Here is a 22383-nt window from a genome sequence, read left to right on the forward strand (position 1 = left end):
GGATCGCCAACGGTACACGGTGTATGTAAATGGCTCGCCGTTCGAAAAGTGCAGGAGAGCGTTGCTCTGTGGCGTAATCGCTAGCATCGCGCTGAACAGCGTGAAGTGGCTGGTTCGACTCCCTGCTGCAAATCATTTCCATGTCGTTTTTTTTTTATTTTGCATTCAGTTAGTATATATTTTACAACTTTATATATCAGCCGAGTCGTGGTAGACCCCGCCTTAAAACACATTCGTGTTAAAAAGATAACTGTATTAGCCAAGCAACGATTACGAATTGTGCTTTGTGGAAAATATGCTGTAGCTTGATCGTCATTGTAACACGGGGTGCACTATCATGTTGTATATTACCCATGTTTTTTCTGCGAAATTAACTAGTTGTGAGTGCAGTGGTGTCCCTTTCGTTCCTTTAGCTAGTGCTTGTCTTCTTTCGCTCATAAGCAAACGTGATAACAACGTTTTGACATGAAATTAAATACCAATCGTGCGGTGATCACCGGGAATGGTGCAATACATACACTACACCCAATTTTTTTTCTAAACGTGCAAGTGCAACGACCGAGAGATACAGCTCCATACTTTAAGGCAGAGGTAATCACCAGCGTGTGTACGATCAGGGTGACTTCACTCTGCATACAAAACAAAATGTGTAACTTGAAGAGTTCAGATCAGGTGTCACGTGTTTACATCAGATACGCGACGATATACAAAACTGTCTAAAAGCTTCTTGGGTAGTGCGAAATTTTCCTTCAGATATAAGTAACTATTCTAGGATCACTAGTCACCTTCACTCCCACGACAGCAGTTTCTTTCTCTCTTGTCTAGTTTACTCGCATCCCGAGACACAAAGCAGGACCCTGTCAGCTGAAGACCATCACGCGCGCTTGCCCGTTCTTACATCGCAGAAGCCAACGTAACATCGCACCCAACGTTATCCAAATCCCCCCGCGGTCAAGCACCCAGGAAGACGCGACGCGACGGCTATCTCCAAGCTCATGACAATCTTATAAGAAAGCCTGCGCAGCTCTCGAGAGGCTCAGTTCTTGCGGAGAAGGTCTCCCCGCACGCCGAAACAGAATCACAGTGCAAGCGGGGCGGGCTAGCTGCAGGCACACGACTGAGCCGAAATGAGACCGACGAGAGAAGAGCATTGCCTGGGTGTCGCCGTGCTACTGGCGGCCCTTGCCGCGGCCGCCGTGGCGACGCCTTCGTGTCTAGACACGAGCAACCACTACTACGACGAACGGGAGTACACATGCACCGGATTCACGAGCGCATCCCACTTCCAAGAGCACATCCCCCGAGACCTTTCTTATCCACGGCTCCGGTTCGTCCTCAAGGAGTGCCTCGTCGACTACATTCCGGGCTCGGCTTTCGCCTCGGTGCCGGCGCTGTCCCTAGACCTGGACAACTGCAAGGCCAAGACATTCTCCAAGCCGGGAGCCAATCCATTCGACGGCCTCGAAGAGACCGTGTCCCGCATCGGCTTCATGCACAACAGCTCGCTGCCGGAGTCATGGCAGCTTCTCAAGAACATGAACCGGCTCAAGGAGATTGCGTTCTACATGATGGCCGGCCTGGACCTGACGCGAGACTTCAACAATCTGCCGCAGAGCCTGAGGCGAGTACTCATCTTCCGGTCGAGCATTGCGCGCATCGACGACCACTGGCTGTCGGGACTGACCAACCTCGAAGAGGTGTGGATCCAGGAGAGCGACCTCAAGCACTTCCAGCGATCCATGCTGCCCCGGCCCGCACCGAAACTGTGGCGCCTGCACTTGCAGTAAGTATCGCTTTAGGCGCCCCCTCGGGATCAAAGTTCCACTCGTTGCGCTCACACTGCTTGCCGAGGACACTGTGTGCTAATAGTTTGGGGGTTTCACGTGTCGCAAAACCGCAATAGTATCAGGGACGCCGTAGTGGGAGTCTCTGGAAGTTACGACCACGTGGGGTCGTTTTATGTCACCTAAATGTAATCAATTAATGAGTCCGCATAACAAGTCAAGTTTTCTGACACCGTTCAGTTAGCTGAAGCAATGGGGTGGCCGTAGTTGTTCGTCCTATGAGTTTTTGGTAGCATATAAAATCGGTTTACAGATGGACTTAAAGGAAACTTTGTTGTGGCTTCTCTCTCAATTGTAGATTTATCTTTTGCTTCAAATTTATTTTAAAATACGCTGTATGTGCATCACGTCGCCTATAGAAGGCATGGTCATTAAGCAGCTTAACACCTTCATCAATATTGGCCACGAGGGCCTCCACTAGAGATGCCAGCGCTGTGATCGTTTTGACGTCACAGATGGGATAGTAGTGGAATACGGCAACTTTGCTTTCGCGACACCATTTGCATCGTCCCGCATGGCTGCACCGGTTCTTAGTCGCGATGTTACAATGCAAGTTAGACACGAGAGTGCCACCGGGGGCACCGATTCGTAGTTAGCCTGCCCGTATTATAAGGTCTTATAACTTCTTTAAGCACTGAGTTTCAAAATAGAAGGAAGCACGCACGGTGTCCACAGCAAAAGCACAAACAAATGTGGTGTTCTAGCAGACAACACAACCCGGCATCCCATGAGTGACATCATCACGTAGATGGCGCCACGGTATGTCCTCGAGGTCAATATTCCGCTGCGTTCATAGCAACAATGGCACCACCCATAACAGCTGGCTTGGTGTGATGTCGGCAAGCTTCCTTAGGGATCTCTAAACAACACCAAGTTCAAAGGCAACAAGGACCTTTTTTTCTCGCCTTCACTGCTCTTCCCACAAGCGCTACCGCCTCCTCGCCACTTATTTATATACCATAAAACACGTGGGATGTCAGCCCTAAGCATTGAGCCAGATAGGATTTCGCGCTTTTCGGCGACACGCTGTTATCTCAGCCTGCGCAGTCGCAAACGCGAAAAACGAAGTGAAATCTGTTTATTGTGCACAATAGTCAAACGAGACAAGGCAGACCGGGCATGTGACTTCGTGGAAATGCAGGTTAGGCGGCAAATCACGGCAGATATTTCTCGTATATCGACTGCTAGGTGGCTTATTTCATCCTGACGTCACGTGAACTGCTGACGCGAAGAATAGTGCCGCAAGGACGGGAGCCGCCGGAGGAAAATAATTTGCTCGTTCTTCGTATTTTCAGAGGTGGTTTATGGGTGCGTTCATGTTTCGACAGCTTTCAGTTCTTTGTGCGAATTCCAACGGAACGAAGTTTTGTGTTTGTATGCTTGAATAATATCGCGCTTAATAGCATCAAAATAAGTCAAGATATCTGTCACGTTGCGAGAGTGGTGCCAAGCGTTTGTATGAATGTATTGTCGAATATATATCACTGCAGTAGCGCCCGGTGTATCATGAAACAACTCCCTCAACCTCAGGTTGCGTGCAAAATTGTTCAAGTCGGTAAGTAGCTGCAATTCGCCGCAATGTCCTGTTGATAAGCAAAAGTTTCATCCACGCAGCAATACAGACACTTCATCATTGTCAAAAGGTGAAAGTAAGCTGTGATCATCATCAGTAAGTGAGATATTATTATCATCATTACACAGAGCACAGCTTGGTATGTTAACGTTTGAGACATCTCTGGAACATATGTCGCTATGTTAAAGCATTTTGGAAGTGAGAGGGCACCGTACTTAAATGTTTCAGGAGTGTAATCAGACATTACGCCATCCCGTGGTAACTTCTTTTTTTTTTTCATTTGGTAGCACACATTAAATTGTGTTTCTTTTCATCGGATGCGCCCCACCGCGGTGGTCTAGTGGCTAAGGTACTCGGCTGCTGACCCGCAGGTCGCGGGTTCGAATCCCGGCTGCGGCGGCTGCATTTCCGATGGAGGCGGAAATGTTGTAGGCCCGTGTGCTCAGATTTGGGTGCATGTTAAAGAACCCCAGTTGGTCGAAATTTCCGGAGCCCTCCACTACGGCGTCTCTCATAATCATATAGTGGTTTTGGGACGTTAAACCCCACATATCAATCAATCAATCAATTTCATCGGATGTGGACAGCCCTCTGGGGCGGTAAGCATGAATCGATTACACAGCTCTTTTCTCTTCGTTCATCGAGGATTACAAAGATGAGTGGTATAGTGACGGAAAGTATAAGCGAAGCCTCCTGGAAGGTCTGTGGCCACATTTGTGCGCCCCTGTTTTGCAACGCAGACGCTGCGGAGCATACGGGCAAGGTTGAGACCTCGAGTGCTGCACCTGCGAGTTGCAGTACATCGTTTTAACAACCATATGGCACAAGTGCGTTCCATGGATAGTTCGCCGATATTTACGCAGGTTACCACTATACCAGGCATATACTCCTGGTAATGGCCATTCCTCTAGATATCGGCAAATGAACCATGGAACGCACTTGCGCGGTCGTGCCTTATGGTTGTTAAATTTGCAGGTCATTCTTACGTCCACCGACACGTAAGAATGCCCTGCGAAATGCTAGAGGGTCGTGTACTGTACGATGTCAGTGCACCATAAGGAACACCAGACGGTCGAAATTTTCGAAGCCCTCCACTACAGCGTGCCTGGTAATCACATCGTGGTTTTGGGACGTAAAACCCCTATTATTATTATTATTATTATTATTATTATTATTATTATTATTATTATTATTATTATTATTATTATTATTATTATTATTATTATTATTATTATTATTATTGGAAAAAGCTAATGGACAGTCGGACGTGCACGTGCCTGCTGACTGGAATCATATGGATGTTTTTAGCAGCGCACTCGAGCTGAATTTGCATGAAGATGCATATAGCTCACGTATGGGAGCTGCTTAAACAGGATTAGTGGCCAAACGAGGGTGATTGCTCTTATTATTTTATTCTGATATTCTGCTGCACAACATACTATACACCACTTCCCTCCATCATAGGAAGCGATGTATAACGGAAGCGAACCTTAGTAGTATACTGACTCTTTATTGTGCATTGATGTATTTAGAGATTGCGCAATGTCTATCGGTATACATCATTATCGGTATCGGTATCGGTGTATGTCATCATTGTACAGCTGCGTCCATTTCTGCGTTGAGCACGCGAGCAGCTACACAAAAGCATTGCCAGGCTTGTAGGCAGTAAATCACACACTAACCTGGACAATATAAGCGCACTCCAATCAAGTTCTGTGTAATTTATGTCGACCACACGTGCGGTCCGGTGTCATATTTAAGCATTATCCTTCTTCGGGAAACGTCACCACAATTTGTTTTATCAATACTTGTTCTCGCACTCGTACGATCGCTCAGTTAATCAAATAAGCGACCAATTGCTTCATTGTACCCTTCTATATATTTAATCGATGTACTCATTGTAAAAGATGAAAAATAGAACAATGTGAACTTAAGTAAGCGCAATGATGAGGTCTTGTCGATTGAGCTTTGGCGTGGATACCGGTCGGTTGAAGGTTGAATGCTGTTATATATTTTTCGTGCTTCAATGAACAGGTAACACAAGTTTTCATTCCTATAGGAAGTGTGCAGGGGCGAGATAATTTTCGAGTGATCGAAATTTGTACTTAAGGTTTGAGTGTCAATAGTTATGCTCGTACAGCTGTCGACTCCCTAATAGAGTTGAGAAAACGAGTATGTTATATAAACAAATGCGTAAAGCTTAGCGTGATCATTTGCAGAGTAAGTTTTCTTGCAGCGCATGCAAAGGACAGGAAGAAATGAAGCCCTTATAGACGGACAGAGCGCTATCTTTTTACGTGCGCTACAAGAAACCTTACTGAAGATGAGCTACCAACAAGTCCGAACCGCATATTTCGTGAACTTCATTTGCAGAGGTTGCGGACTCACGTCACTGCCAAGAGACTTCAGCGAGGACCTGCCAGCCATGCGGCACCTGAGCATCGAAGAGAACCTCATCACCACTTTCGACGAGCTGAGCCTCGAGCCCCTCAGAAGGGACCGCACATACGTCGGACTCTACGGTACGCAAAATTATTCTGATGCACAAGCGTTGTGTGACTACAGCCTCGCTACCAACTTCTAGCCACGTTTATAAACGGCTTCACGTAATCACTAGCGTACACTAAAGAAAACTGTGTTTCAGCTTATAAATTCGATTTGTAGCGTTGTGCAGTAGTAGTGGTTCAGAGGAAGAAAAAAATGTTTATGAACCATTTCCGCGAAGGGAAACATGATAAGATGCGAAGCACGCCGTTGACCCGGCTGGAACGGGCGTGGACGCGGGTGCTGGAAGAACGGTTTGAAGCGAAACTCGATGTAGCATTTACTCGAGTAAACGTTTCTTTGAAACGCAAGGACATGTGTGGGTTGGCTTTCGTGTAAGTCTCATCGCAGATAAACGAACCGAAAGAGTGTTTCCACTCGACGAGGGGTCGAGCGTTGCGGGCGGTGGAGAGGGTGAAGCGAGAAAGAAGTGTGTTGCGAGCGAGCGGAGGGGTAACACCACCTAGGAGTGTTACTGCTGCGGGTGAGGGGGAGTGTGACGTCAACGCACATCTGCGACTTGACCTACTTAGCATCGTTCCAACAAGTGTGGCGGGGTAAACGCGGGGTGGCGCGTTGGCACGGATACACGGACGGACAGCGTTACACGGGCTAGTCAAAGAGCTGCTTTACATTTAAAAAAAGGCGCTAATTTCTGCAGTCCATGAGGAAGCGCGGCTAAGCGCCTTTGTTGTCTAGAGGTAGTCGGCAACCAGCCACTAAAAAGAAGAGAACAAGGCGAAGAAAGCAAAGGTACTGAAGTTAACCGGACGTGCGGCCGGTTAGTAATACTTTACTTAGCGTAAAGCAGCATTAAGAGATGATTAGAGGGGACAGCAAAGAAGAGGTATTATCAGTGCGAAACACATGCGACTGTGTATTACATTTCCAGTTAGTCACAAAGGCCAGCCGGTCACGCGATGGACTATCAAGAATAGATTGCTCCGAGAAATGGTCTACATGGTAAACGCATTCCGAAAAAAAAAACAGTACGTTCGAAGTTATAGCGATCACAGAAAGGTCATGTATGTACTCTCGTCTCTTGTTTGTTAGTAGATTCATTAATTGGTGTGTTTGGCATTACGTTAAAGAAATAGCAGTACGGTATCTGCAATTTCACGTCCCGAAACCAGGACGTGAGATGCCGTAGTAGAGGGCTCTGGAAAATTTTAGCATGATGTGTTCTTAAACGTGCACTGACATCACACAGTGCACGGACCTCCCTTGAAATGCGACAGGGATCGAACCCGTGACCTTTTGTATAAGAACAGTGCACATAGATGTGCGATTTACGCTATATTTCTATCCGAGAGTAGCGTCAATACAGGCGGTTCAGTGCGCCCGTACCTCATGCGTTGCATACGTACTACGTAAACAGTACTGGCATAGTTCGGCAATCCAGCTAATGCTTATAATCCCTCTTTATCTCCTACTTTTGACGATAGTAGACAAGTTTACACCTTTGAGCGAGTTTTCCCGTGCCTATAACACACCCCTTTGCCCTTTTAGAAAAAGGGCATTTTCACGGATCAAAGCGCGGGCTGTTGCCAGCTGCCTAAACATCCTTGTCACACACACAAAAAAAGTGAAAAATGAAGTCTACCATCAGTCAGGGAACATGCAATTACAGATGGTATCAGCATGGAAGATGCACGTACGCACTGAACCGTACACGCAGCATTTAAGATATGGCACAATACCCCATAAACGGAGCATTCACGCTGAATCGCCTTGCACTGCCCATCTGGTATGCGCGTATATATCGGTAGCATCTGAAGCCACCGAGCAGTTCCGATGAGAATGATCCTCTTCCGTAGAAATGAATATTAGCATTAATAGAATAGGCGTTAATTTATGGTGTGCGTGTAGTTGGTCTTAAAAGATACGGATCTTATCATTGAAGCTCGCCTTACATCCAACAGCTTTTTAATCAGTGAGTCCCACTTATCATCTGGCATGCTGTCGTATGGGCCACGTGTTTCGAAAACTCGTAACACTCGAGTTCCTAATGGGTGTTTCAGTTAAAACATCTCTCTTAAGGGATGTTAGAGGAAGGAAAACGCCCGTACACTCTAATTCTTTTGAAATTTTGGTAAAACAAAGGGGTGTTTTGCTTGCTTGAACCCACTTTAAGGGTGCGAAATGGTTTACGTGCAGTGTACGGACGTAGGAACTGAAAACGGTCGTTCAGTCTGCGCTCCTTACGTTCGTTTCGAATTGTGCTGCGTACCTCACAGTGATAAGTTATCTTTGAGAGCCGGCGCATTATATCTTTCCCCTTCACATCTCCCCTCCCACCCCACCACGCAACTTCCTGGAAATCGACTTTACTCAGTCGAGCCTCTCCTTTCGATGCTTCCACAAAGAATATGCAAAAACATGTGGTGGGCATGAGTACTTTCGTTCAAATACGTGACGAATCAGTAGTGGAGCAGTAGATTAAGATAGTTTAGTATATAGTAGAAAGGCCAGTCTTACCGTCAACAGTTGCATGGTCTAGCAAGCAGGGCGCAAATACGAAGCGCGAGTGGCTGTGGCCATTTTGGTGATCGTGCTCACTTCTTGACGTCACAACTTTTCGCAGCTCTCGCTACAGCCTGTAATCAGTTTCAGGAAACAAAATCAGGAAACAAATAAGAAAATCAGGACACAAAAATAAAAAAGTCATGACCCGCTTCGAATACGAAGGAACATAACGTAATGGTGTCAGCATTTGCAGAACCTTTAGAGCAAAGAAGATAAAAGCAGGAAGGGTAGGGGAATCATAAAATTTATGATGACGCCACAATGAGCACCGCTGTTTCAGCGCTATATTTGAAACTATTAGTTCATCGTTTACTTTGCTGATTGTTATAAAGCGCTGAAATAATGAAACGGTTGAAAGGCCGAATGAAAGCTGATAAGGTGCACACAGAACTACTGTACTATCAAGTATGATAGGCTTCGAGCATACTTTTAATGCGGTTTAGTGTTTCTTATCAAGTGTTTGTTATACGGCATATGTACTGGCCCAAAATGTTTAAGTTGATCCTTGTTTATTCGTTAGCTACTAGTTAGCCCAGATGAGGCTTTGTATCAATATTAGATCCATGGGACGAGAAGTATAAGAGCCGGAACTAGCTAAAACTCAAATATATGCAATGCGCTTTTATGCACATTTTTGTTTACTTTTACACCTTTCTTATTCACTGCATTCGAAAAACAGTCGCGGTTTCTAGAGAGTTTTCCAACCGTACTTAAGCGGGCGTCATATCATTTGTGTACCTCAGGGAACCCGCTTCACTGCGACTGCCGCATCAAGTTCCTGCTGAGCTACTCGGACAACTGGCGGTTCCCGGTGTGCGCCACGCCCGAGTTGCTCAAGGGCCGCCGGATCAACGAACTGAGCGAGGACCTGCTCAACTGCTCGACGCCTTCGACCACGACCACGACGACACCTGCTGCCGCTGTTCCGGGAGGCTTCTTTCCGTTCTACAGCGACGACGTTTGAACGCACTTACGGCGACGACATTGGCAGAACACTCCAGGAACGAGATAGATAAAGAAATAAAACATCGTCAATCTGGCGGCCCAACCAGTGACGTTGTCTTTTGTCCGCTTAAGGACTGGACTTCTCATGTTATACATGTACGGCGATTGCAGACCTGATAGGAAGGGGGATGGGGGGCGAGAGAAGAAAGACGAATGAACAGGTAGGAGGTTTGCTTGAATCTGAGCACATGCATTCTATTGTCTCGTACGTTCGGCATCACGCCGCATGAAAAGCTAACCCACAGAACACACCCCACTCCCCTACACACAAGTCACTATACCCAGAGATGGTGGACAGATCAGTACATTACCGCACCTAACCATAAATCACCTCACCGCCCCTGCACAGCTCTTCAGCATAGCAGGAGACAGCAGCAGATTCCCACTGAACAACAGTATAGTCTTTACCCCACGAACGTGCTTTGGGAAGAAGCCTTGGCTAACTGCAGCTTCGAGGTTCAGCTGCTGGTATAGTGAGGGCTTACGATGCGGTGCGGACTGAAGGCATCCAGGACGAAGGATGCCTCTGCTAAGCTATATTCTCAAATAAAGTAGTTTATTCTCTCTCTTTCTCCATCCACCTTTATCTTTCGGGCTATCTTCAAGAGATTTTTTTTAATTACTAGAATTTCCCTCAGGCATATAACTGCCCACCAAGTTCAACTAACAATCTTTTTTCTTTCTTTTTTTTGTGCAGTTTTCGAGGCATTGCACTGTGTATGCTAGATATCGCCGAGGTGGTGTTCTGAGTCAATGAGAGACGCAGCAGCTCCACGCGCCAATCAGAGCTGTTTTTTTTTTGTTTTTTAATGGCGGATTTCTAGAGCCACTCTTCAACACACATGTTGTGGGGACGTCTAATATACCAAGGTCCTATGGCGGTTCTTTTGGGAGATCTGCGGGAGCGGTGGTCGGCCGCGCTGCCAAGCTCGCAACTTTGGGCCGTCCAGCGAGCCCTCGAAACAGCGCGGGAGCAACAGCTCCAAGATGCGATCTATGGCGGCCCCTGGCCCGGTCCTTCCGTTCATCGGATTTTAAATGAAGTTATTTCACTCACACACTCATTTTTCAGAATGGTGGATTTGGTGCTAAAGATTTTAGTCACATGGATAGCTGTTGTGTGATGAAGTTATTTCACTCACACACTCATTTTTCAGAATGGTGGATTTTGTGCCTAAGATTTTAGTCACGTGACTAGCTGTTGTGTGATCTTATTCTTGGTCACGCGAGTATGGTTATGTGATGTTACAGGATTCTAGTCACGTAGTTCGATCCGCAATGTTACGTGGTCTCTATTCACGCACGCGAGTGTTGTCACAGAATGCTAAGTCCCGTGACAATTTGTTACGTGTATGCTGTTACGAATAAATAGTTATTGTATTCTGCGCGGAACAAATCGGTACACGCGTGTTGTGGAAGCAGGAGGTGGGGAGGACCTTGCAGGGGCGTAGCCAGGGGGTAGCACACAAGGGCCGTGCCCCCCCCCCCCCCTCTGAAATATTTTTTCGCCGTGGCATAGGGAGCGCAAAAATGATCATTTAAGGGGGTGCCCTCCCCGAAATCATGGAGATGCCCTCGCCCCCCCCCCCCCCCGCCCCTGCCGAAAAAAATTCTGGCTACGCGCCCGGGGAGGCGAATGAGAAATAAAATTGAGGGACTTCAGTCAAGCCCGCATCACGGCTCATGATGATTATGATTCCTGTTCGTACTACCCCGCACAAAGAAAAGCTTGAAAAGAAATGCGCGGGGAAAAGTGGTGGCGCACGACTGTTCAACAGCTCTACACTGTAGGTTGATAGCGTGAAACGGAACGGATATGAGCCTAAGAAACGGGTTAACATGTCGTTGGTCTAATTAGTCTATTAGTCCGACGCCAGTAGGTAAACGGGCGCTTTGAGGTCGTTATAGCCCCTGGTTTCTTTTTCTCGCCCCAGTCTCGAACTCCGACGCCGTTCCGCAGTCAAAGAATGCGATCCAGTTTCGGTTTCGCTCCACTTCTTCACAGCGTTGTTCTTGCGTTATTGTGCAACGAGAACCGATAAAAAAAGCAAACCGTGTGGTCCCAAAGAAACCGTGTTTGGTGCCCATAAGTATCTGCATGAAGTTTGACAACTACTACTCACGAGGTCTCTTATTTGCGACGACTCTACCCATGCTCCTGTACTGATCGACAACGCGGAGCCAACGGACACGCCTCTTGCGCGTCTCGCCGCTGCTGCGAGTCGCGACGCTGCAGTCGCGCGCTCGCTGACGCGAATGCTTGCGAGAAAGAAACAGTCGCCCGTTCATATTTCCTGTGCGTTGCGCTAGTTTGCGAAATACCGACGAGAGGCGCGAACTGCCGCTTGTGTTATCGTGCGAACCTCACGAGCGTGTGAAACATTATTTCTTCGTCGTTTCATGATATCCTTGCACCGGCGAACACCTGCGTAGATTAGGGTGAGTAGGCCTCCGAACTTTCCTTGTCGCAAGGGGCAACCCATAACATGTCCATCAAAGTGATTGACAGGCTTTGAACAAATAGCGTAGTTATTTATGTTACACGTCTTAAGACATCGATCGGCGTCACTGCACAGAATGGAATGTACTCGCACTTTCGAGCTGGGGTAGCTGAGTATTCTTTCTCGGTGGCCTTGCAAAGTTTTAGATTAGAAACGACGTGATTGGACATTTGAAATTCAGTGCTAGAATGTAGATAGTGCTTTGCCTAGCCTTTAACATGTCTTCGCACCATTAGCCGTGGCTTGACTCAGTGACATATAATTTGCAATCACGGAGCTTCAAATATAAAATGATGCAGTGACAGCAGTTTCTATGATTGCGCAGCATGTGCCTCGGATGTGCTTTGCTAACTTTCAGTTGAAATCGTTTTCCTCGTTGGGACCATTATTAACCGTGTTTTTGCGAATGGGATTTCATTTGCACATTGTTTTACATCTGACTCCACTTTGTTACAGTCACCATGTCGGGTAGCCCGTACCCTCAGCAGCCACCCCACTTTCTTCAACCTGCTGCTATACCGCTTCCCTATGAACCCCCAGCGAGCCCGGCAAATTCAAGCGCTCCTTCGGCCCCGTCTTACCCACTGAATCCTGGGTTTATGCCAGCACCTTTGCCACTACCCGGAATTCAAAATCCTGGGACCATGCCGCTGCCATCACAGCTTCCTGGCCCACAGCCACAGCAGCCCTACATAGGATTTGTACCACAAGGCCAGTTTCCAGCACCACCGCCTCCATATCCAGGACCAGGACAAGCAGACTTGGGCAAGCCATCATCTGGTATGTCTACAGGTTCTGTGCACCATATACTTGAGTGAGGCATTGACTCTAATGCATCTCTAATGCTGCGTGCCAAGGCACTCAACTGTAAGCAACGAAAGCACCAAAGTAGCTACAATGTAATGACCAAGTTTCCTGTAGTAGCATATTCACTGTTTAGTAATTACTCTATGTATTTCTGAATGAAATCCAAGTAAAAGGGTTGTGTTGTGTTCTGTAGGATCTCGGTTAAAAAGGTTCAAACTAAACCAGTTTCAAGGGTCGAGGTCTCACTACTTTTTAACGCGAAAGTGTTTTATGCCGGGGCTCACCAAGACTTCAGTGATGTCTTTCTGTCACGGAAGTGGCATTGAAAAAATATGCATGATCAAGAGACAGAAAAAAGGTTCCATTTTCGGGAGTTGAACCCGTGACCTCTGGGCCCATGGAAACAGATGCTGGGCACAGTATCCACTGCGCCATGGTCACATATTTTGAACCCTTAAGAAAATACACCTTTTATATCTACCACAGTCCTCTCAGCATTATTCGTCAAGTGCAGTAATGCATCATGACCATGGTATCCGTGATTAGTTCTTTCAGTGCGTCGTCTCTAAGCGTCCATTTCATTCGGCGCATTTATATGCCTCGGTATATGCCTCATCAGGTATATGGAACACTGTTGAGAATGTCCAATGTGCGAGCAAGTACATTGAGTCACTTGGCATGATTTTTTCAATGCTGATGGTTCCTTAAAAAGTTTTCTTCATGCAAGTTAGCAAGAACACTTGGCCCATTTTCACAACTTTGACAGTTTGCCATTGTCGTCTTGTCATGCAAACGTCACTGAAATGCTTGCACCACCACTGGCAGCACTGTTTATTGTATCGCTTTTATAGTCTAGTGTTCCGGAAGCCACCGGTATGAACAGATGAATGCAACTTAGGACGAGCATCGTCAGCATGGCACAGTGCATTAGTCTCTCTCCAATGTAATTAATGCAATTGCACTTGCATGAGAGTGCTGATGTTATTTCAGAACCAGTCTTCAGACGCCTCATCGTGCCCCATAGGCCTGCATCAACTGTACAACTTCAATTCACGAAAGTTGATCCACCTCGTAACACTTCACTCATTGCCAAACAGTGAAGCAAAGATGACTTCTTAGAGGCTGCTTCACAGAGCATTGAATCCTACAGCATGTGGGATTAGCCAGATTGTTTTATTTTCACATCGGCCGATGTGAATTTGCTGAAATGAGCTAAAGTAAAAGTATATAAAAGGGCTATTTTCAATGCACTTCTAAATCACTTGGTCGAATCTTAGCTCTATGCATGTTCACTTTAGTACTGCACTCTAGATCGGAACACTTGTCGCCATGTTCAACTGCAAGCGGGGAATGTAGCTGAGATAAGATATAATTCTGCTCGTGTGACACTTTTGAGTACTCTCGTAGCAACAGATTGTTTCACTTGCACGAGCCTTTTGTAACTGCGAACTTAAGAGCTCTGCATCACTGATAATCGAATAGTAGCAGTCTAGGAACCAGCCACATGTTTCCTTACTGCATTTATTCGCAGGTGTAATGCAAACCCAGTTTTTCATAGCTTGAAGTAGAATGTGCAATACCCTCTACCGTAATGCAAGCCCCATTCAAAGAAAATAAAGAGAAAAATAGAATTCTAGGGGATTTGACGTCCTAAAACCATGATGTGATTATGAGGAACGTAGTGGAGGGTTGTGGGAATTTCGACCACCAGGGGTTCTTTTACGCGCACCTGAATCGAAGTATTTTGCCTGTATTAAAATTTGGCCGTGGCGGCTGCGATTGATCTCGTGACTTTCAGATGAAGAAGGGCAGAAGTAGGTTGTTAAGCATGTGAAATAGTTTGTTACACTATGTAAAGCTTGTATCGATGTAAAGGGTAACACATAACTTGCATTGAAGGCTTTTGATTGTCATTTTTTCTTCTAGTGAAATGAAAACACGCCACATGCGTTCTTTCTTGAACACGAGGGCTTCTCAACTTAGCGCACATTAGCAAGTGATGCCTCAACTCTCATATCTGCTGTATTTTATGCTTAAATGTTGGCTGGGCATTGCCTTGTGTACATTGTCGACCCATGTTCCTCGTGCTCTGTCGTGCAGTTTCTTTACATGGCATGTTTTCTTTTTTCTTTTCAGCGATGAGTTCACCTGTTGGCACTATGGGCAGAGACACTGAGCCGGCGCTTGAGCCCCGGAGTGGCTTCTCCAACAAAGAGATCAGGCGCGTCTTTGTTCGAAAGGTTAGTTGGAGGTTTCAGATCATCCAATCTTGAGTTTTGATATTGCACTTCCTTTAACTTTGTTGTCAAGTGTAGGTAGTTTAGACTCATGACGGGCCCGTGAAAAATGGAAGCATGACACAGGCACTGGTTATCGACTGAACGTTTAATGAAGGCTGCGGCATATTTTAAATGATCAAATCTTATCCCGAACCTACCTTCTAACCGCATAAGTTGCAGACACAAGACTTGAGCACCAGCGAGAACAAACTACACAAGTTTCTGCATAATTTTGATATATCGTGAAGCAGATGCCTGTATTTGTATTTAAAATGGATGATATCTATAACATCCTAACCAGCCTTTCCCATTCAAGGTAGCTCTTTGCAATGCTTGGCGTGCGAATCGCATAGCATGGCTAGAGTTTACTTACAAAATGTAGAGCACTTTTTTGCTAGCCATCTATGATGGCATCATTTTTATGTCTGAGAAAAAAAAGGGGGGGGCACAATCACAAGATTATTTATTATCAGCCATCTTTACTAAACATTAGCTCTACAACTTTATGGAGGCAAAACAGCTTGTGGCTTGGATGTCGGGATTGCTAATGTTTTCTCTATGTTGCCTGAAAGTTTACGTATATATTATTGTCACTGCTGGTACAGGATCATGTTTCTACTAGATCCACAGCCATGGTTGACAAAGGACGACTATGGGTAGTTAGTTGCGGTGGTAGTTAATTCTACAGCATGTGGAATCTGCACAATGTGTACATCTAAAAAGAATCTCCATTCTTGTTGTTGCCAGGTGTATGCTATCCTCATGATCCAACTGGCCATCACATTTGGTGCTGTGGCTTTGTTCATATATGAGTAAGTACCAGTTTCTGTCCTGTTTACTCTCTCGACATCTTGTCTTATAATGTAACATGCAGCCAGTGTAATTATTTAGTTTGTCTTCTTTTTTTGTTGCAGACCTCATGTCAAATTATTTGTGCAACGGAATATGGGAGCATACATTGGTGCCTAGTAAGTTCTAGGCTATTTTGTTTTGTGAAGGTTTCTTTGCTGCTACCTTACAGTGCTTGAAAGCATGGATTGCGTATGTACTGGGAACTAGCTGATAACAATGTGCTTTTGGGCTTGTCTTCATGTTTCGCTTTGTATCGTTTCAGTGTGGCATTCATTGTTCTTTACATAATGCTAGTCTGCTGTGAGAGCCTGAGGTACGCCTTTTTACTGGTACTAAAATCTATCATGTTTACGGGCAATATAGTAAAAACTGTGCCTTTCATTTTTCAGGAGGTCGTACCCTACAAATATAATCCTGCTGTTTCTCTTTGTGAGTGCTATTAGCAATTTACCGCAGCCTCATTTCTGACTATGCATGTGTACACCTGCACTGGTCTACTCATTTACAGGTGTTTCTCTGGGTGATTTGCTTTTTTTTTTAAATGTTCGACATAAATACTATTTCTAAGGAGTGGGGCTGTAGTTACAAAAGTTGCAAATGACCGTTGAGCATTTTTCTGTTACCTTCAGGGTGTATCATAGTATTGAAGTTACTTGCAGAAGAAATTATCACGTGTGACATAAGCAATACTGAACTATTTCTTTGACATGGCACCAGAAATAGCCGATTGGTTGCTTTATGCATGATGCTGAACATTCAATAATATTACTCCTTGTAATTGCCAATGCAAAGCACTGAAGAAAAATATTAGGACAACTGTTATTTGTGCTCACAAAGAAATGTTCAGCCTGTTCATCTACAGTGCACATTTTCTTATTTATTGCTGTAGAAACATTCCCGTATTTTGTCACTGTTCGTGTAGTTATGGAAATGTAGTTCAGCCAGTTTGAACGTCGCTGTTGACGATGCTTTTGTTTCAGACGCTTGTGATGTCCTACATGGTTGGTGCAATATCGAGGTATGAACTTTGAAAAAATTTTAAACACTGTAACTTTACTCTGTAAGAATGGGTGCAAACAGGTGCAGCGTAGGATATAAGCGATATATATCTTATTAGTGTTGCAATTGCGTAATAGTACAGTGGCCCCTCAGTTTTGGTAAGAATGGCGTACTTGGCGTGTTGGTTTAGCATATTTGAAGTGTAAGGCGCTCTGACGACAGCGGACAGAGGGAGAGTACATAAACACTCTCTAAGTGCTCTGTGTGTTTGTACTCTGCCTTTGTCTGTTGTCATCACGCCTTGCGTCTTACTTTGTTTTGGCTTTCACTGCTCTTTTCACATCGACACCTTTGAGCTTCATGAAATAAAACCTAATTTACATAATGGCTGTCGTCATCACTTTTTTGCAGTGGGCGGCCCTTGCATGTAATGCAGATAACACCCCGTATGCAAGAAATTCAGCCTTGTGTTCATTCTAGGGCTGATTTCTTTCCAGTTTCCATGATACCGACACCGTGCTCATGGCTGCCGGAATCTGTGCAGCTTGCTGCCTGGCTGTTTCTATTTTCTCCTGCCATACAAAGGCAGGTAGAAATTTTTTTTTAGCTTTCGCAGTGTCTTTACAACTGGAGACCTCCATATTGTGTGTGCATGCCAAACTGCTGTAATTAAGACATGTCTGTCATAATAGTTTTACCTGAACAATGAACGTGATTCCAAGTGTGACCTAAAAAGCATAATTAAGGCCGCCGTAACCAGACCATAAATGACTGATAACCTGCCTGTGTAAACGGCAGTGGTGTTGTGCAGGGTGTGAGGTTGGTCCAGTTGATTTGTCTTAGTAGGTACGATATAGAGAGGGAAAAGTGAGGATGCGAGCAGGGTGTTCTGTTCTCCTGGAATTACAGTAGACTCTCATTAAACGGAACCTGAAGGGACCACCAGGAAAATATGTTCTATTTAACAGGAGTTCGGTTTACTGAGAGCTGAACATGGGTGCAGAATGCGAGCCCGAAACCAAGCATTGCAGAGGCAGTAGTTCCATTTAAGCTGTAGTACCATTTAACAAATTTTCGTTTACTGAGAGTCTACTGTATAGTGCCATACTTAAGCCATGTACTGAAAAAAAGCTTGCAAGTTAGCCCTAGCTGGTTCTACTTTGCAACTGGAAACCGTACGCCAGTTGCAATGGTGCCAACTCCGTAGGACAAGTCTCAATTGGAACCAGTGAACAAGACTTGTTTGGAACCATGTATAAATGTACTAATTCCGACTTGATGTTATAAACTACTTGGATTGTTTCGAAATTACTGATGAAAATTATCACAGAGGCTTAGAAGTTGAACGGTTATCTGATTTTCAAGTAACAGTTAAAAAAATAAGCTGGTAGCCGAGTCTTTGCTACAAACTGAAGTAAGCTGTCAATAGTTAGCTCTTTGGTTAGGTTTGTTTTTTTTTTTTGTGCATAGTAATGCAGAATCAAGTCATTGCAAAGTAATGGCTTAAGGAAAAAAAATTGGTGCTGTATTTTGTCTGTGCATTGTCTCGTTGGCTTTGTTTTAAATCACAGTTTCCATTACCGTAAAAGTGGCAATGTTCCTCTTCTTTTGTCATACCCGAGCCTTTTATTGCCTCATTTTGCTCTTTATACTTTCAGTTTGACTTCACCAGCTGTGCTGGCTTCCTGTTCATTGCTGTTTGGGCCCTGTTTTTGTTTGGTATTCTCACAATCTTCACCTACAACAGGGTAAATGACAATGCACATACATCTCACCTCATGCCTGTCATGTTTGTGTGAAAGAAACATTGTTGGCATGTATCCCAGCTATGGGAAACAGTAAAGTAGGAAACGCTGTCATTGCATTGTGCAAACTTGTGTATAGTTGGCTTTTTTTTTTCCAAATTTTGACAAGGTGCTGCTCTGCATGGGACTACATCATTCAGTCTTATTTATCCGACTAGGAGTATGAAATATTTCATTACTGGTCTGTATGTGATATCTCACCACCACGAAAGTGAATGCTATTCATACATTTTCGCAAGCTGCACAGTTAGCCACTCGTTTTTGTTTACACTGTCACTTCAACAGAACATCTATGAATTGAGTAGGCATTGGTGAATTCTATTGCCGTATGCTTCTATATGATTCATAAAAAGGGCCTGCAGAAAACATCTCAGATGGAGGATTCTAGCATGTGCAAAAGTAGTGCAAATAAAGTTCAAGTTGTCAAAAGGCTGGTAATATCCAGCTAGAGTGTTCACAAAAGCTACATCAGAAAATTCTCTTTGGAAAAATTTTGTAGGTGGTCATACCATTGATAGAACTGTGTGTGTAAGAAGTGTGATGCAGCCTAATAGGTGTTGCATGTATGCAGCAGCGGCACAAAACGGGCGCAAACAGGCTTGCTACATTTATACATTTAAAAACTGGGCATGTTTGTTTAAGCACACATTAGTCATTAATCCCTCTAGAAGGATTATAGATTCAGAGATGCATCAAACAAAATGCACTTTCGAAGGACTGAATGGAACGTTCAAGGCACACGAAATAGGCTTCAAGTGCGGGTAGTTTTGTCAAGAATTTTGATGGAAACTAGCTTATGTAGGAGTGGTATAGTTGAACATTACCATGGATTACAAAATCCTTTCGTTCTGTTCTAGATCATAAACACGGTGTATGCTGCTCTTGGGGCTATCCTCTTCATGGCAGTGAGTATTCCGAACACAATGTTTTAAGGCACTAAAGCAAATTTGTTCTAAACGTGCCTGAATGATTGGCTAAGCTTTCTGGTAAAGATGGTAAATATGCTGTCATTATCTCGAGGAGCAAGTGTTCTTGCGTTACAAGTCGGAGCGAAACCGAATTTCAGATGGCCTAACAAAGTCATGTTCTTTCATCAATATCTTTCACTCGTGAGCACTACCCAAGTGGACAAACCGAGGAGTATTCGAAGACCACTTCTGCATTGAATTTAGCAATCCGAGGCTGTCACCGACCACATGGCTTCCTTGCCTTTGGTTTATGAGCAAGTACATGCGTAGCAGTGCCGGCGATTGCATATGCCTCATGCAATACCAATGCACTTTATGTTGGGTTTATTAAACCAAGATATACAGCATTGTATTTGTTATGTCATTATCCTCTCAACCCTGACTGGCTTCTTTTTAGATGGCACTGGCCTGTGACACTATCAGACTGTGCTAGCATGTATTTGGAAATCCCATGAAGAAGAATACAATCATGTGAACGTAGACATGTCTCACACAGCTTCTCAGTGGAAGTGCAGTCTGTATACACTATAACTTAACGCAGGGACATCTGACATGAAAATAACTTTGTTATACCCGAAAATTCAATAAAAATATATACTATTAACACTTCATCTTTGAGAAGACTATTCTTCATTTATTTTGTTATAACCAATACTCGTTATATCCACATTATATCGAGCTTTGAGTATACCCGACCTCCTTGTGCCTTTTCTATTGGCTCTTTGCTGTACCCATGTGAGGACACTGTTTTTTTTCAGTTTCGTTTCTTTCGAACAGATTACTACCCTACGACTTCACTGATTGTATTACTTTTTGCTTTCATTAAATAGAAATTTTCATAGCTTAGTCACACTCTTTACTTAATGCAGCCTTGATACGCAATCTTGTACTCATTCAGTGTTAAAATTTTGGCTGCATGCGATTGGGGAAGGTTTGAGACATATGTTGCATCATTTTACATTTAGCTGCTGCCTTTCCTACAAAACCTGAAGGGACAGACAGTTCGGAACCACAATTAAGGTAGCCCCATTAATGGAAAGATCGACTATTGTATTGGCTGAAATTAACCCCGTTAGCTGAGGGCCTACCGGCACCTGCCGACAAGTTGTAGGAGTGTCTGGCTCGGGATGCGGCCAAGGGACTTATGGCCAACGTATGGAAAACCTTCAAAAATGCTAAAACTGCTGCTTGGGTGAGTCGGTTGATGATTAAGATAGATTTACCAGCGCAAAGATATTGATGCCGACGTCCTTTAATCATTTAAAAAATCGTTAAAAAATATAAAATAGCAATTAACCACAGTTGCAACCAACTCTTTGGGAAAGCAGTACACTGAGCATAAAGAACACTCTGAGGAGAATCATCCCTATCGTTTTTCAGAGTTGTTGGAGAAGGGATTTTTTAGCTTTTTTAGTGCCGACATAAAAAAATTCTGCTTACATGAAATATGCACGTACTTTTCGAATCAACCACCGCCTGTTTCATCATCTCCGAGGGGGAGCCGTAAATAACTGCATTGATAAAAATGTTTTGTCAGTTCCTTTAAAAGCACCGATAAATATGACTATTTTTCCCGATGTCTTTTTTGCAGTTCCTGGCTTTTGACACCCAGATGCTCATGGGCGGCCGCAAAATGGAACTGAGCCCTGAGGAGCACATCTTTGCTGCATTGCAGCTGTACATGGACATCGTGCAAATTTTCTTGTTCCTGTTGAGATTGCTCGGAAAGCGCTAAGCCTTGGGGGGGTTTAGCGGCAACTTCCATGTCCTTGCAGAACTACATTACTTTAGTAGCAAACCGACTTTGCCATTATTTGATGTGAGCAATTATTCAACAGGAGTGGCTTCCTTAGCCTTTCACAGAGCGGCATTGCGAAAGCAGTTTTCCTCTCTGTTGGATGCCAAAGCGCCAGGATGCGCAACTAGACCATTCACAAATCTGCGATTTCAGAGAGGACGACTGCATGCTATGAACATCATCTTTGCTGTGCAACAGCAACGAAACACACCATCAAAAGAAGACAGGCTGGGGTTTTCCAAGTTGGACCGTGTAAGCAAGGCAATGGTTTCTTGCAAACATTGTCGTCCTGTTTTGGTGCCCAGGTCAGCAGACCTCGGCAAAAAAAACCTTCTGAATGACAGCCACAGAGCTATTATTATATTATTAAGTAAAAACATCTATGCCCTAGGCACCTCGATGTAAATGGCCACAAATGCTCTCTGTTCACCTGCTTCAAGCATTTCCGTACAGTAAGTACGGCAGAACAAATGTTACGTATTATGTCTGCCATGTTCCCTAAGGATACTAGTCAATGCTAAAGCAGAGTAATAGTTTGTCCTGGCCCTGCACAAAGTCGTTGTTTTGTAGTTGTTCGTAACCTATTACTGTGATTGCTGTATATATTTTCTCAAACTGAATTAGGCCAGCAATGGAGCATTACCCTTTGTCTGCTACATTCTGCTGTTGCGACTAATATTTTGGCACTTGGTTAGCGCTAGCATCAACTTTTGGATTGTAGTATGTCAGAGGGCATTGGATATCACTTTTTCGTACCTTCAGTTTGTAATGTTTTGAACTCAATCTGGTAAATTGTGGGACGCTGCTCTGTGTATTAAATCTCTCTGATTTAACTGAGAAAGTAAGGGACGCTATTCTCATCTTTTTGACCTGCTTGCCATT

General features: G+C 44.5%; 2 protein-coding genes across 4 annotated transcripts; both read left to right on the top strand.

Annotated features, from left to right (window-relative positions):
* Nucleotides 1-1024: 1024 nt before the first annotated feature.
* On the top strand, nt 1025-9538 carry LOC119172065 (uncharacterized). The gene is made up of 3 exons (XM_037423036.2): nt 1025-1783; nt 5791-5939; nt 9231-9538. The coding sequence occupies exons 1-3, from the start codon at nt 1128-1130 to the stop codon at nt 9449-9451; spliced, it is 1026 nt and encodes a 341-aa protein (XP_037278933.2). The 5' UTR covers nt 1025-1127; the 3' UTR covers nt 9452-9538.
* A 2208-nt stretch (nt 9539-11746) lies between these two features.
* LOC119172066 (protein lifeguard 2) lies at nt 11747-22342 on the top strand. 3 transcript variants are annotated; one of them, XM_037423037.2, is made up of 12 exons: nt 11747-11931; nt 12450-12773; nt 14937-15040; nt 15827-15891; nt 15994-16047; nt 16194-16244; nt 16321-16360; nt 16912-16949; nt 17428-17515; nt 18589-18678; nt 19593-19640; nt 21295-22342. In XM_037423037.2, exons 2-12 carry the CDS (start codon nt 12455-12457, stop codon nt 21436-21438), a joined length of 1041 nt encoding a protein of 346 aa, XP_037278934.2. In that variant the 5' UTR covers nt 11747-11931; nt 12450-12454; the 3' UTR covers nt 21439-22342. The 3 variants fall into 3 exon arrangements, with proteins under 3 accessions (XP_037278934.2, XP_037278935.2, XP_075748985.1); XM_037423038.2 differs by having other exon boundaries at nt 11763-11931; nt 17342-17515; nt 21295-21555; XM_075892870.1 differs by lacking the exon at nt 11747-11931 and adding an exon at nt 11976-12098.
* The last annotated feature ends 41 nt before the right edge of the window (nt 22343-22383 follow it).

This window comes from Rhipicephalus microplus, chromosome 4 (genome assembly GCF_043290135.1).
Source record: "Rhipicephalus microplus isolate Deutch F79 chromosome 4, USDA_Rmic, whole genome shotgun sequence".
Taxonomy (NCBI): Eukaryota; Metazoa; Arthropoda; class Arachnida; order Ixodida; family Ixodidae; genus Rhipicephalus; species Rhipicephalus microplus.

Bases quoted from the DNA above. Each gene is read 5' to 3' on its own strand.
- LOC119172065 (XM_037423036.2), top strand. From the start codon at position 1,128: ATGAGACCGACGAGAGAAGAGCATTGCCTGGGTGTCGCCGTGCTACTG. The intron at 1,784-5,790 runs GTAAGTATCGCT...CTTCATTTGCAG, and splicing joins CTGTGGCGCCTGCACTTGCA to AGGTTGCGGACTCACGTCAC. The intron at 5,940-9,230 runs GTACGCAAAATT...TGTGTACCTCAG, and splicing joins CACATACGTCGGACTCTACG to GGAACCCGCTTCACTGCGAC.
- LOC119172066 (XM_037423037.2), top strand. From the start codon at position 12,455: ATGTCGGGTAGCCCGTACCCTCAGCAGCCACCCCACTTTCTTCAACCT. The intron at 15,041-15,826 runs GTTAGTTGGAGG...TGTTGTTGCCAG, and splicing joins GGCGCGTCTTTGTTCGAAAG to GTGTATGCTATCCTCATGAT. The intron at 18,679-19,592 runs GTAAATGACAAT...GTTCTGTTCTAG, and splicing joins CAATCTTCACCTACAACAGG to ATCATAAACACGGTGTATGC.